General features: G+C 42.3%; 1 protein-coding gene across 1 annotated transcript in view; it reads right to left on the reverse strand.

The window, feature by feature from the left end:
- Positions 1-31: 31 nt before the first annotated feature.
- mapk8ip3 (mitogen-activated protein kinase 8 interacting protein 3) overlaps positions 32-12172 on the reverse strand; it is a 30154-nt gene continuing 18013 nt past the window's right edge. Inside the window, exons 13-33 of the mRNA XM_088008255.1 lie at positions 12117-12165; positions 11735-11886; positions 11507-11563; positions 11250-11417; positions 10708-10867; positions 8822-8872; positions 7975-8061; positions 7541-7690; positions 7263-7428; positions 6930-7127; positions 6118-6295; positions 5901-6020; positions 5497-5577; positions 5303-5370; positions 5066-5214; positions 4761-4932; positions 4544-4657; positions 3721-3759; positions 3203-3367; positions 2308-2454; positions 32-1706 (exon numbers count right to left, since the gene is read on the reverse strand). Of these exons, the coding sequence (XP_087864381.1) occupies positions 1579-1706; positions 2308-2454; positions 3203-3367; positions 3721-3759; positions 4544-4657; positions 4761-4932; positions 5066-5214; positions 5303-5370; positions 5497-5577; positions 5901-6020; positions 6118-6295; positions 6930-7127; positions 7263-7428; positions 7541-7690; positions 7975-8061; positions 8822-8872; positions 10708-10867; positions 11250-11417; positions 11507-11563; positions 11735-11886; positions 12117-12165 (2599 nt within the window). The 3' untranslated portion in view covers positions 32-1578. The remainder of the gene's footprint in view (positions 1707-2307; positions 2455-3202; positions 3368-3720; positions 3760-4543; positions 4658-4760; positions 4933-5065; positions 5215-5302; positions 5371-5496; positions 5578-5900; positions 6021-6117; positions 6296-6929; positions 7128-7262; positions 7429-7540; positions 7691-7974; positions 8062-8821; positions 8873-10707; positions 10868-11249; positions 11418-11506; positions 11564-11734; positions 11887-12116; positions 12166-12172) is intronic.

The raw sequence follows: 12172 nt of genomic DNA on the forward strand, positions 1-12172 counted from the left end.
CAAAAAGAAACCCAGCACACACTCAAGGTGATTGCTTTCGGCACACAAATATGTTTTAATATTTAATCCACAGATAGAGATCAATGCACGAGTTTCCATACTGAACAAAGAGGATGGGCTTCAGTGCGTCTGGACATTTACAGTTATCCCTGTACATAAAATAACAGCATGCCACTGCTTACCTGCTTCACACCAAAGCATCTGATCCACAGCCAATCAAAGAGGGAAATCTTTTAGGAACCAAAATATTAAACTACCAGTCTGATTGGATGTGGAAACGGTCTGACCTTTCACCTGTCTCAGACTGCTGTGGCTGCACCACATATTTGCAGGATTGTTCTCACTGAACACGTCTATGCCTTGAAAAATTACTAACCGTTCCACATTTTGTCATGTTACATCCATAAACGTTGACAGAGATGAAATGAGTGGCATGGATTTGTATTTAGCACCTTTTACTCTGATAATCCGTGATATAAATCCTGAAAAACACCACTTGATTAGTAAAGAGAATTCATTGTGTGTTTTTACATTTCTTTACAAAATTACAGCTGTTTTGTTGTAAACTAATGTTGCATGTCACCCTGAAAGCACCGTACCCACAGTGAAACGTGGTGGTGGCAGCGTCATGCTGCGAGGTGGATGCTTTTGTTTAGCACAGACAGGGAGGAATCACCTAAAGTTAGACACAAGAAGGATGAGAGGCTAAATGATGAGTTACTAATTATAAAATCCTAAATGTTTGCTGTGGATTTGCATTAGTTCTCCTTTTTACTCTGAAACCTTTAAATGAATTTGTTGCTTCATCATGTAAAATTCCAATAAAATACATTTATGGTTGTAACATGACAAGATGTAGAGAGCTTCAAGGAGTAAGAATAGTTTTTCAAGGCGCTGCGTGTTTTCAATCAGGACCTAACCAGGCTGTAAAGCATTTTAAGGGGGAAAAGAAATGTAATTTCTCAATTTATTCAACATTTACTTTCACTGGGACCAAATGTATTTTACTTTAACTTATATCATTGCATAAGATCTGTAAAATGTACTCTTTTTTGTTGTTTTCTGAAACTGCAACTTCATCTACCATCACATTGCTGTATCTGTTGCTCTCCTTTCTTGTTTTTGTTTTTAGATTTAAGTTTCCATAGATAGCGAACTTAATGGCAAAAATTATCAGGAGGTCTGGGCCCGATGCAACCGAGACTGAATATTGGAGATAAGGTGTGCTTACAGATTGAGTATTATGGTTACAGAGGAGGGAGGTAGTTACAAGGCTTATGATGATGGTTACAAGGCCCTGTGTGGGACAGACACAGGATGGCAAGCAGATAACTAGGTCAAAGGAGGTACTTACAAGGCATTAAAGTTAAAAGGTGATGGGGTCAGGGCGGGGTGTTTAATAGTTACAAGGAAAGATGCGCAGCTTGAAGGGTTTATTCTTTTTCAGAGGGGAACTTTTACATGACCGGGGAATAATTACAAAGTTTTAGTGGCTTGAAGCTTCTGGGGGCGGGGGGAGGAGAGAGGGAGATTTCTTCAGTAAGATGTTCGGGTGTACTGCTAAAGCAGATTTAGGCGTCACTCCGGCACGTAGGACACCTGCCAGACGATGATGTGGCTTCGCTCAGCTTTGCTCAAAGCAGGTTTCATCTGCGAAGCCCCACCGCCGCTGTCACCTTCCTCAGTCTCATCATCCTCCCCATCACCTACAGGAAAAAAATAAAACCATGGATCAGGACACAATTATTCCTATAATTCATGAAAATAAAACACCTCTTTGGTCAGTTAATTAGCTTACGTATGACAAGTCACATTAGTGCACAGAAATGGGTAACACTTTATTTGAAGTGTAACATGAAGGAGTCTTCATAAACGTTTATGACTGTTGTCATTAAGTGTCATTTGGTAAATTATGACATTTTTAATGCAAAGTATCACTAAAAGTTGCATTGAAAGGGCATTAAAATTGCCAACTTTGTAATTTTTGGTAAATACTGACACTTTTAATACAAAGTTGTACTAAAACTTGCACTAAATGTCAATTAAAAGTGTCAACTTTGCATTAAAAGTGTCATTATTTACTAAATGACACTTCGTGACAACAGTCATATGCATTCATGAAAACTCCTTCATATTCATGACAGGTGTTAAATCATGTTTACGTCAGTCTTATTCGTACCCCTTCAAATAAAGTGTTACCCAAAAATGTAGCTTTTAATAAAATGTTATCAGAAAAGTGGCATAGCAGCTAACACCATGTATGTGTTTACTAAGAAAACAGCAAATTGTGTGAAAGTTTGCGCCCACCTATGCGGAAGTCGATGTAGCCCTCTCCTCCGCTCAGCACCAGCACGTTCTGAACGCTCTGCGCCTCCGTCTCTGTGGGCGCCGCGGTGCTCTGACCTTCGGATGGACTGTCCAGAACGCTGCCGTTTAAGGTGGCCAAAACATTGCCTGTGCAAAAAAAAAAAAAAAAAAAAAAAACAGGAACAAGTAGTTAAATATAAAATAGCAATTTGGACATTTAAATTGCATATATACGACAGCCTAGAAAAAAAGTGATAATCTGTAATTTTTTTTTAAATCGAATTAAAAATATCAAAATTGAGTTCTCCTTTTATAGAGGGCTTAAAATATGGTAGTATTGAAGATTCTTGTGGAGTTCCTCAAGACTATCATCTGGGCCCTGACTTGTTTTCAACTTGTTTTCAATAAGTATGTTGAAGTTTAACATACTTTCATGTTTTATTAATATAAAAGCTATCAATTCTGTGCAAATGACATTAAGACAGGCAAACGAAGCATCTAGACCAGATTTTTAAACTCGCACAATCCGTCTTAAACTAAAAACCTAATAATTTCAAATTGAGCTCTCTGTTGTGGAGGGATGCTTTAAAATGTTCAGATTTGTGACACTGTTCTGTCCCTGCGCCATGTTCATGTGGTGTATCTCAAGGCTCCACTCTGGGCTCCATTTTCTTTTCAATATGTGTGAGGAGTTATTGGACTTTAAAGTGGCATTCATGCTAGGATGAAATAAGAATAATGCTAAAGTCATCAAATTTAGGTGACCTCAATTTCCTAACAGTGTTTAAATTTATATCAAGCTTCCTTTTATACTGTGTTGAACAAAAAATGTCACCTGAAGGCGGGTCAAAAAGCAGTTCATTAACCTAAATGTAAAGCCATGGTCTATAGTTACCTGGTACGGATACGAAGAACTTGACAGCATCTCGGTGTCCATGGAAACACAGCTGCGCTTGGGCCATGGAGCAGTAGGGGATGAAGCTGCCGGTGCTCTTCTCAGAGCTGTCATCGCCGTACACATGGATCACACCGCCGGAGGACGTAGGAGACACTTTATTGGCTGATGGAGAAAGAGAGAGAGAGCATTTTGGTGAAAAGGCAAACAGGAAGGCTCGCAGTAAAAATCACACTAGCAAAAATAAACACTTTAAACCCCAAAATAAAATGATAAATCAAAGACCTTGCATGCAGCAAATGTGTTACACGGAGAAGATATATATGACACAAAAAAAAAATCATTGAAGAACTTTTAGCGTTTCTCAGTACAGTAATAAAACACAAGACTGCTGAAAGTATACCACCAACAAAAAGCATGTAGAATACTGCAGGTCTGCAAGGAAACATGAAGGGTTGACTGGGTGAGAACAGTTAGATCACAACAGCAGGAGGAAGGGAGGGAGCGCTCCCACTTACCCCTCAACCCCAGCAGCTGTCCCCGGTGAAGAACCACCGCTTTGGGGGGAGTGAGAAGAGGAGAAAGGGGCGAGAAAGAGGAAAGCAACAGAAAAAAAGTTACGACCTAGACTGGGAGAAGGAGGTCCAACCACTGAGGGAGAGAGGAGAGACGGAGGAGGGAGAAGACGCTTGGAGAAGAGCGGAGGAGTGGGAGTTTTTAGATTAAAAAAAAAAAATCCAAAGAACCAGTTTAAGGAGTGATTTTTTTTTTTTTCATATTTTCTGTTTTGTAGTGCAATTAAATTCAAACTAACTTTCTAAGCAATTACTATACAATTTGAAGTAATTTCAAGGTAAAGTCATCAACTTCAAATCAATGTCAAAAACTTATTTTTTTTATTATATAAAAAAAGGGTATCTAAAAGTTTCTACAATATAAACAGTATCAGAAAACATCCTTCTTACAAGGAACTATACAGCTTTTTATTTACGGTATATTGAGATATACCTGTGATACACGTTTAATCCTTAACAGAGTAATTAAAATGTGTTTAATTAATATTTTATGTAGCAGCACATAAATGAGATTTAAAAAAGCCGTTCTAAAACGTTTTAATAAATAATAATCTTTTGGTGTATGCATCTTCCAGCTTTCCATAATCTCAGTCAGATTAGTTAGAGAGCAAATTTTTAGGTTTCGATATAAGCTGATCTAAACCTGTCGTGATTGGCTGTATTTTTGGGGCCATTGTGGTGACAGAAGATGAACCTTTACTCCTTGAGTCTTTCTCAGATTTAACAGGTCTTCTTCCATGATTCTCCCACTTTCTGTCGCACTTACTCTCTGTCAGCGGGATGGAGATGATCACGCCGTTTCCTGTCCCCACCCAGAGGCGGTTTCCACCAATCAGCAGGGCCGTGATCCGCACAAACGAGAAGCCCAGCTTGCCGGTACCTTTAACCCAGAACCGTGGACGGCGTGTTAAAGCTCAACGTCAAATACCCCTGCAACGATAACTAAACTGCGTAAAGCCTCCATGAACCGAGCTTGAACTCACCCAACATTTTGCTGACGTATGGCTCAATGTCCACATCCTGGAGGTGCTGGTGCGTGTGCGCATGGTACAGACGCAGGGTGGAGTCTAACCGGATCGAGACCCACACGCCGTCTCCGATCCAGGCCAGCTGCCGCACCTGGCTCTCCCTCCGGGGGTGGGCGTCGAACGACTTCTGCGAAGCAGCAGAGAACGGGAAACGAAGGGAATCATTAGAAAAAAGCAGCAGCAGCTGATCTACCGTAAGGAAAAGACTGAGGCTAAATGTTGGATTCGGTTGTTTAACAGAGGGATGTCCTGCAACTCACCTCGATCTGCATGCTTTTGGGCTGAATGACATGAATCTTGTTCTTATAGCCGCACCAGACCTTGTCGTGGACGACCGCCATGCAGCGGATGGAGTGATGAGGCCGTCCGAGGTCCATGAGGTGGTAGTTGGACAGGTCCCACAGGCCGTCTGGGGACAAAAACACAGTGAAGCGAAGCCGGCGCGACAGACTGGAGGCAGTCACACCAACATGAAGCAACAGTCAAGATGCAGACACCTTCTGATCGGTGGAATATGGCGAGCGTCCCGTCGGCGAGGGCGACCAGCACACGACCTTTCACGTGTCTGAAAGGAGACGGTAGACGGAAACTGCTGAAAGACTGGAGAGAGATGCTGAATTCAGAGCAGAGAGCTGCAACTAAACGACATGTGGCTGCGATAAAAAAGGACGTGGAGGGATGTTTGACTTACACCAGACTGAGAACCGAGTCTTTGAGTTTGATGGAGTGGAGACACTTCTTCCAGTTTCCGACGGCAGAGTGGACATAAAGCCTTGGAGAAAAACAAGAAGGTTAGCAACAAGAAAATGGCTTTTCTTTCTAGTTTTTGCTATTTCTACATAACTTTTTAAAAAACTGCAATTTCAAGCCTAATCTATTTAAGTCAGTTTAGACTTTTTTTTTGTCTTGATACACACTATAACTTTCTGACCGTTGTTATATTTTCCTTTCATCAAAACACATCAGGAAGTGTTGAGTTTACAATTTAACTTCTAGTTTTATTTTTCTTATTTCATTTAAATATATATATAAAAATGAAGCGCTTTATTTGAATTGTTGGAAAAATAAAACCTCCTAAGAAGCAGATCTGCTCACCAGCCATTCTGTGCCCCGAGCCACATGGTGGGGGCCACGCTGGTGTAGTTTTTGGTTTCTTCCCCTCCTTCCTCAGACTCTGCGGGCTGAGACGACTCCTCTTTGGACTGGCCCGCGCTCCTGAGTGGACAGACACCATTCGAAGCCTCAACCCGGGGGCTTATTGACACGTTTTCTGCAGATCTGTACGTGCAACGTGCAACTTTTGACTCCCCACCTGTCGTCTGCCGGACGAGGCTGAGGATCGGTGAAGACGTGCTCGGTGAAGGGCCCCGGGCGTCCGGACCCCATCTCTGCATGGCTGGCCGTGGATTCGGAAACCTCCGTGGCCTCGGTGGCTTCCTCGGTCGACTGGGCGGGGTGAATCTTCCCGTTCATGGGGGGAGCGGCGGGGGCTGCAGGAAAACACCAGAAAGATGTAGACACACAGTTTTATTTCCTCTGTCAGGTGCAGAGCAACGCTAAAATATTCACACCATTTGTCACATTAAAACACAGCAGGGTCAGAAAAGCTGATAAGAGTTGATGCAAAGATGGATGGAGCTAAAAGTCCAGTAAGTATTTTTAGTCTAGTTTCTAGTACAAATATTTTAGTACACTTGAAATAAGATAAAACTATCTCACAAGTAAGATGAGATTACTATTGATGAAGAGTACTAGTTCCACTGACAGATTATTTCACATATAACCACTTCATTGACTTACAACCAGCTTCTATATCATGATGTAAATTAGTTTCGTCTTATTTCTAGCACACTTTACTCTAGAAGCTGTACCAAAAATACTTGGTAAGAATTTGTGTTTCTGCAGTGCAAGAAGACGGCTTCCCAGGCACTGAGTTAGATGTCTGTCACATTTTAAAACCCTGGAATATTTTTCTCCTTTGCAAATACGTTCTGCTTTATGTTGATCCATTGAATAAAACCCCAGTAAAGTAGAACGAAGTCTGAGGCAGAAATGTGACAAGATGAGGAAAAGCTAAAGCAGTTTGGAAACTTTTGCAAGACCCTGTATTGGTGATGAGCCCACCTTGTCCTTTGTCCACTATCGGTGTGTCCGTACGCGAGGAACAGTTGCTACGGGCAACGCTGCAGTTTGTGGCACAGCCAACCAGCGTGATGCCAGCCAACATGCCCTCCACGCCTCCCATGTCCTCTCCTCCTCCTGGTCCTCCATCACCTGGATCCAACACGATTTCTCCTGCTGGATAATCACTCTCGCTTGCAGCTGGAGAAACCAGAAATACACATGAGCAGCAAAAAAAAAACAAACAAAAAAAAAAAAAAAACCCAACAAAATACCAATTTACTTTCACATTTAAATATAAAACAATCAGGCATAAAATGGTGTTTTCTATTTGACCTGGCACACTGGAGATGCAGAGCACGTGTGCGTTGCAGACGTTGAACTGGTCGACCAGAGAGCCAGGCTGGTTGGCGTCGATGATGACCACTTTGCTGGCAGAGTGGGTGCTGGTGAGGATCCACACTCGACTGTTCATGCTGTCTGTCTCCTGGAGCTCCTTAGACTGAGAGACACATGTGGAAAGATAAAAACAATGGCGATAAAATAATAAAAAAACAAGGGTTACTAATGGTTTATTACGGAGGAAATGAAGCCATTAAAACACGAAGGGCTACCTTCCTCTTCTCAGGTGACGTGTTCTTCTTGTCCGCTCGGTCCTCCTCAGTCTGCAGGGGGTCGCTGCTGCCTGGTGGTGCTTTGGGTGGCGCCACCTCCTGGCTGCCGACTCTCCATCCCGTCAGGTCGACTCCTGCTGCACACCACAACTACAAGCACAAATGCAATCAGAAAAAGTAAGAAATAAAAGAAACGGGCCGGGATCGAATAAGTTTATACTTCTATCCCCTTTTTAAACAAGTAGTCATCTAAACCGATATTATGACATTAGAAATAATAAGCTCCCAGTAAATAGTGAGGCTTCCACATAATCAGACACTTCTTATTCAACTTTTACATCTTTAAGGTAAGAATAAAAACGGATGAAAAACGTAAATAAAGCATTCTTTGAGCATATGTACCCACTTGGCTCATTTCAGTGAAATCCTCTCACCTTCCTGTTAGGGTCTTTCTCCACCAGGGGGCGACAGTACACCGGAACAGGCACATTCTTCATGCGGTTATCCTCCTTCTCATTGGTCTGCAGGGAAAAGTGATGAGTCGTCAGGAGACGGGCAGTGAAATTATATGTTTTGGTTCGCTCGTAGCATCTCGAAATCCCCTGAGCACTGACAAAAAAATTATATATATATAAAAAAGCCCAAAAGCACCGTTTGATGTCACGATATACCCAGGCTATCCATCACCGGGTGGTGTTATCTTTGTGTCTCCGCCTCTATCTGTAATAGTGAATTTATCTGTTCATTGCTACAAAACATTAGAGTCTAAGCTATGTATGTGACAATGTTAATCCAATGTGTGTCAATATTTTTGAAATTAGATTATGCCAGGGAGGGATTTGAGCAGAAATTAAATGTTTATTCTAGAAGCCAGATAAAACAAAACACCAGTGTCATCACTATAAAGTGTGTTAGTTGCTCTTTTTTTTTTTTAGTTAAAACACCAAGATAAAGCAGAGTTGTTAAGAAGTGTGTAAAGTAGGGCAGGTTGAGACAGACAGAGGTCAAAGGTAAAAAGGCTGCAAGGGGTAAGAAAGTCTTGTAGCAAATATCCAACCACATCATGCCTACAAATAAAACGTTATCGCTAAAACTTCATGCATTTCTGGAAGTCCGCTTGATCACAAATCCTACATTTGTGATTTTTCTTTTTTCTTTTTTAATTTCAAAAATGTCTTTTTCTATCAGCTTCTGGGAGGGTCAGAGCTTCAGGTGGGAGGTTAAAAACAGGAAGGGGGAAGCCATGAAGGCGCATGCTGGCTCTCTGTCGGTCTCACTTGCCTGTTGTCTCTTCAGCGGGCTGTCCTTAGCGCCGTCCGTCTGACCGCCAGTCTGCGGGAGACCAGAGTTAGAGCCACCTGCCTACCAACACACCGCGCCATCGGCCTTTTTCCAGCCAAGAGAATCGACCTCGCTCTGCCAGCAACACTTCAAGATACACTTGAAGCCAGACATTTATATACACTAAGACAAACTTCTTTTTTTTCCCCTGTCTGACATTAAATCATACTAAATCTTTCAGTTAAGTTAGGATGACTTTTTTCTTCTTTTTTTTTCGGTGATTAATTCTGATTTCTCCAAAATTTATATATTTGCTTAGGATTTGGCAGATTTACCCTTTAAACTGCAGGACTCAGTTTCAACATTTTAGGTTTCTCACAACAGTTTGCTGGGATTTTGGCCCATTCCTCCTGACAGAACTGATGTAACTCAGTCAGAATTAGGTCAGGGGTCTGTGATGGCAACTCCTAAATGTTGACTTTGTTGTATTTAAGCCACTTTGATTCAGATGTGAAGGCATTTGGGTCATTTTTCATCTGAAAAAAACTTATTCCACACAAAGCTTCTTGACAGATACCGTGAGATTTTGCGCTAATATTCCCACGTGATGTTCTTTCTTCGTAATGAAATGTTTTGTGAAGTGCACCAGATCTTCCTGAAGTTTAACATTCCCACAGCATACTGCCCCAAATGTAACATTTACATGTAAGATTTACATTTCAATGTAAGATTTGTTCCTGAAAGTATTTATGTGTCATATTCTGAGTGTTTTATGTTGTTTTTGACGACTTCTTCAGCCCGTCTCACTGCAGTACTTTTTCTGACCTGAAAGAGGAAACGTTTCATCCGGTTTAAATCCAGATGGTGAGCTGAAACAGCTCATTTGGTTTTGCTGCACAGTGCGTGTGAATATATGACTTCACTGCAAACCAAAGACAAAAAAAAAAAGTAGAAGAGTTCGACTTCTATTATAAGTTCTAGCTTCTTATTTCAAAGGACAGGACAATTTCCAGGAAGATTTTTTTGAAAAGCTAAGCTGATGATAAAGTTACTGTCCGTTTAAGAAGAGTAGTCCTTAAAAATTAGGTTTATTTAAGATCCTCGTGTATTTAAAAATAATTCCTCCATTTCATAAAATTTACAAAGGAAGTTTAGGTCCCAGTTTCAGTCTCTCATGTTTGCCACTTGATGCTTTACAGTAATGCGCAAAAGTCTTATGTTATGTTCTGTTTTCCTTTAGGTTGTGATTAAGATTTTACTGTAATCTTTTATTGTGGTCATCATGCTTTCTTGAGGTCATTAGCTGCTCTTTCACTTTCCTTCAGTCTAGTTTTGAGCCATTGTCAGAGGAATGTTTTTTCTTCTCTTGTCGAGGAACTTAATTTGGCCAGAGGAGAGCGTTGGGTCTTCTCTGAGAACAATTTAAAAAATACCTTTTCCTCTTAGCACAAAGGCTGAGGCCCTCTCCTGCTCACTCTACAGGTTTTCTATAAAAACCAAATCTGAGGACTGAGACGAAAAAAAAAATAGTTTCAAGATTTTTCTCTGTGATTTGGTTCATTCTTCTCATTGCCCATGTGCAGAAACTTGTAAATAAATCTGACTGATTGTTGTCTTGTTTTTCCCATTTTGAGGAAAGGCTTGTGGCCTTTCCTCATTTTTTGGATTACATCCTGTTCAACATGCTGTCATGTAACCAAACAGGACTGAAGATAAGTGGAAAAACAGCCAAACTTCAGAAGACACGAAGAACTACCGATCATGCAGGATCCGAAATTATTACAAGAAATTCTTTGGGAATTAGACACCAGGAAATGATTGGACTTTTAAACCTTGGGAGGTCTCGTAGCCACGAACGTGGGGAGGCCCCTGTGTGTGCGTTTCACCTGCTTGAGGCGAGATGGCACGCTCCAGCCACAGGCCTGCATGATGCCGTCGTCACGGCGCATGTGCTCTCGAACCTGCCTGTACTGCTCACGCCGCTGCTCTCGGCGCGCCATCAGCGCCGAGTCACTGAGGAGAGACGCAACACCGTTACTGGCCAGTCTGGAAGCAATCGGGGGCGGGGGAAGAAAGAGAGGGGAGAGAAGGCGAAGCGTTAGCAGCCTGGCCAGCCAGCAGCGAGAATCAGAGAAGAAGAAGAAAAGATGGCGAGAGGAAGCAGAAGCAAAGCTGCTATTTCCTGTTAAGGAACATTAGCTAGTGGTCTTGTTGGTCCTGAAAATCTGTCTTTTTTTTTTTTTTTACTTTATGCCAACAACTTTGTTGAGCATACTTCTTCTGCTGCAGCCATTAGCTGCTTCTTGTCAAAAGGAGCCAACTACGGCAGAAGCGCTCTGACCTGCAGGCTGCTAGAAGCGAGCGAGCGTCCAGGCGTGCTGCAGAGTAAGACTGCGACTAAGTTTGTTTTTTGGCTGCTTTTGCTCACTCTTCAGGGAAGAACTCCAGCGTGCGGTTGGAGGTGGAGATCTGGCACATGGTGTGGCTCCGCCGCTGGTTGAACGCCGGCGAGGGCGACTTGTAGTGGATGTTGACGCTGGAGTATGGGCGCTTGACGGGCGGGGGGCTGGACGAGGAGCTGAAGAGGCGTGCAAAGCTTTGGGACAGAGATTCATAAAATTATCTTCTTTAGCAGTTTTTCGTTTTTATTTCAGTCAATATTTCAGAATAGAAGCTGAAGCTTACAACTGCCAGATGGTGGACTTCTTCTTCTCCTGGATGGGAGGACTCTCCCTGGAAGCCCTGGGAGGAGAGAGGAGAGTAAGTTCATGATTTAAATAAATAGTTCAATTGAAAAATGCCATTAGGAGATTTCATAAAGTAACAAAATATGGAAGAAACAAATCAGATTTGTTTTTCTTTTAGACAAGAGAAGAAACTTTGAGATGCTCTCAATTTTTCTTCGTTGAGTACCTGATCATCTCTGTCCATCGCACCGCCTCCTGCAGCTCCATCAGCCTCTCTTTGTACTGGTTCCGCTCCATCAGCACACGGGCCATCTCCACCCGAGTGAAGCGGCGCCGCTGGGTCATCGACATGTCCCCGTCCTGCATGGGCGACGAAAACTGGACACGAAGAAGGAGAGTGCACTTTTACAAACCGATTTTTAACTAAAGGAAGTTACACCAGCCGATTTCCGTCTTTTATTGTACAAACCCTACGCAACTAAATAAGTCATTAATACACAAGCACTTGAAGTTCTGCTTTCTTTACTTTGGGGCTGCCAATAGCAGTAGAGGTACTGAACGGGGTGTGTAGGACGGGATTTAGGAGAGCAGAGGTTGAGTTTACTCACGTCATCGCCAACTTCGTCTTTGGAGTCCCGGGATGCTTCCGCTCTTAACCTGAAGT

This window comes from Poecilia mexicana, unplaced genomic scaffold (assembly GCF_051168715.1).
Source record: "Poecilia mexicana isolate PSO_F unplaced genomic scaffold, ASM5116871v1 scaffold_8, whole genome shotgun sequence".
In the NCBI taxonomy this organism is placed as follows: Eukaryota; Metazoa; Chordata; class Actinopteri; order Cyprinodontiformes; family Poeciliidae; genus Poecilia; species Poecilia mexicana.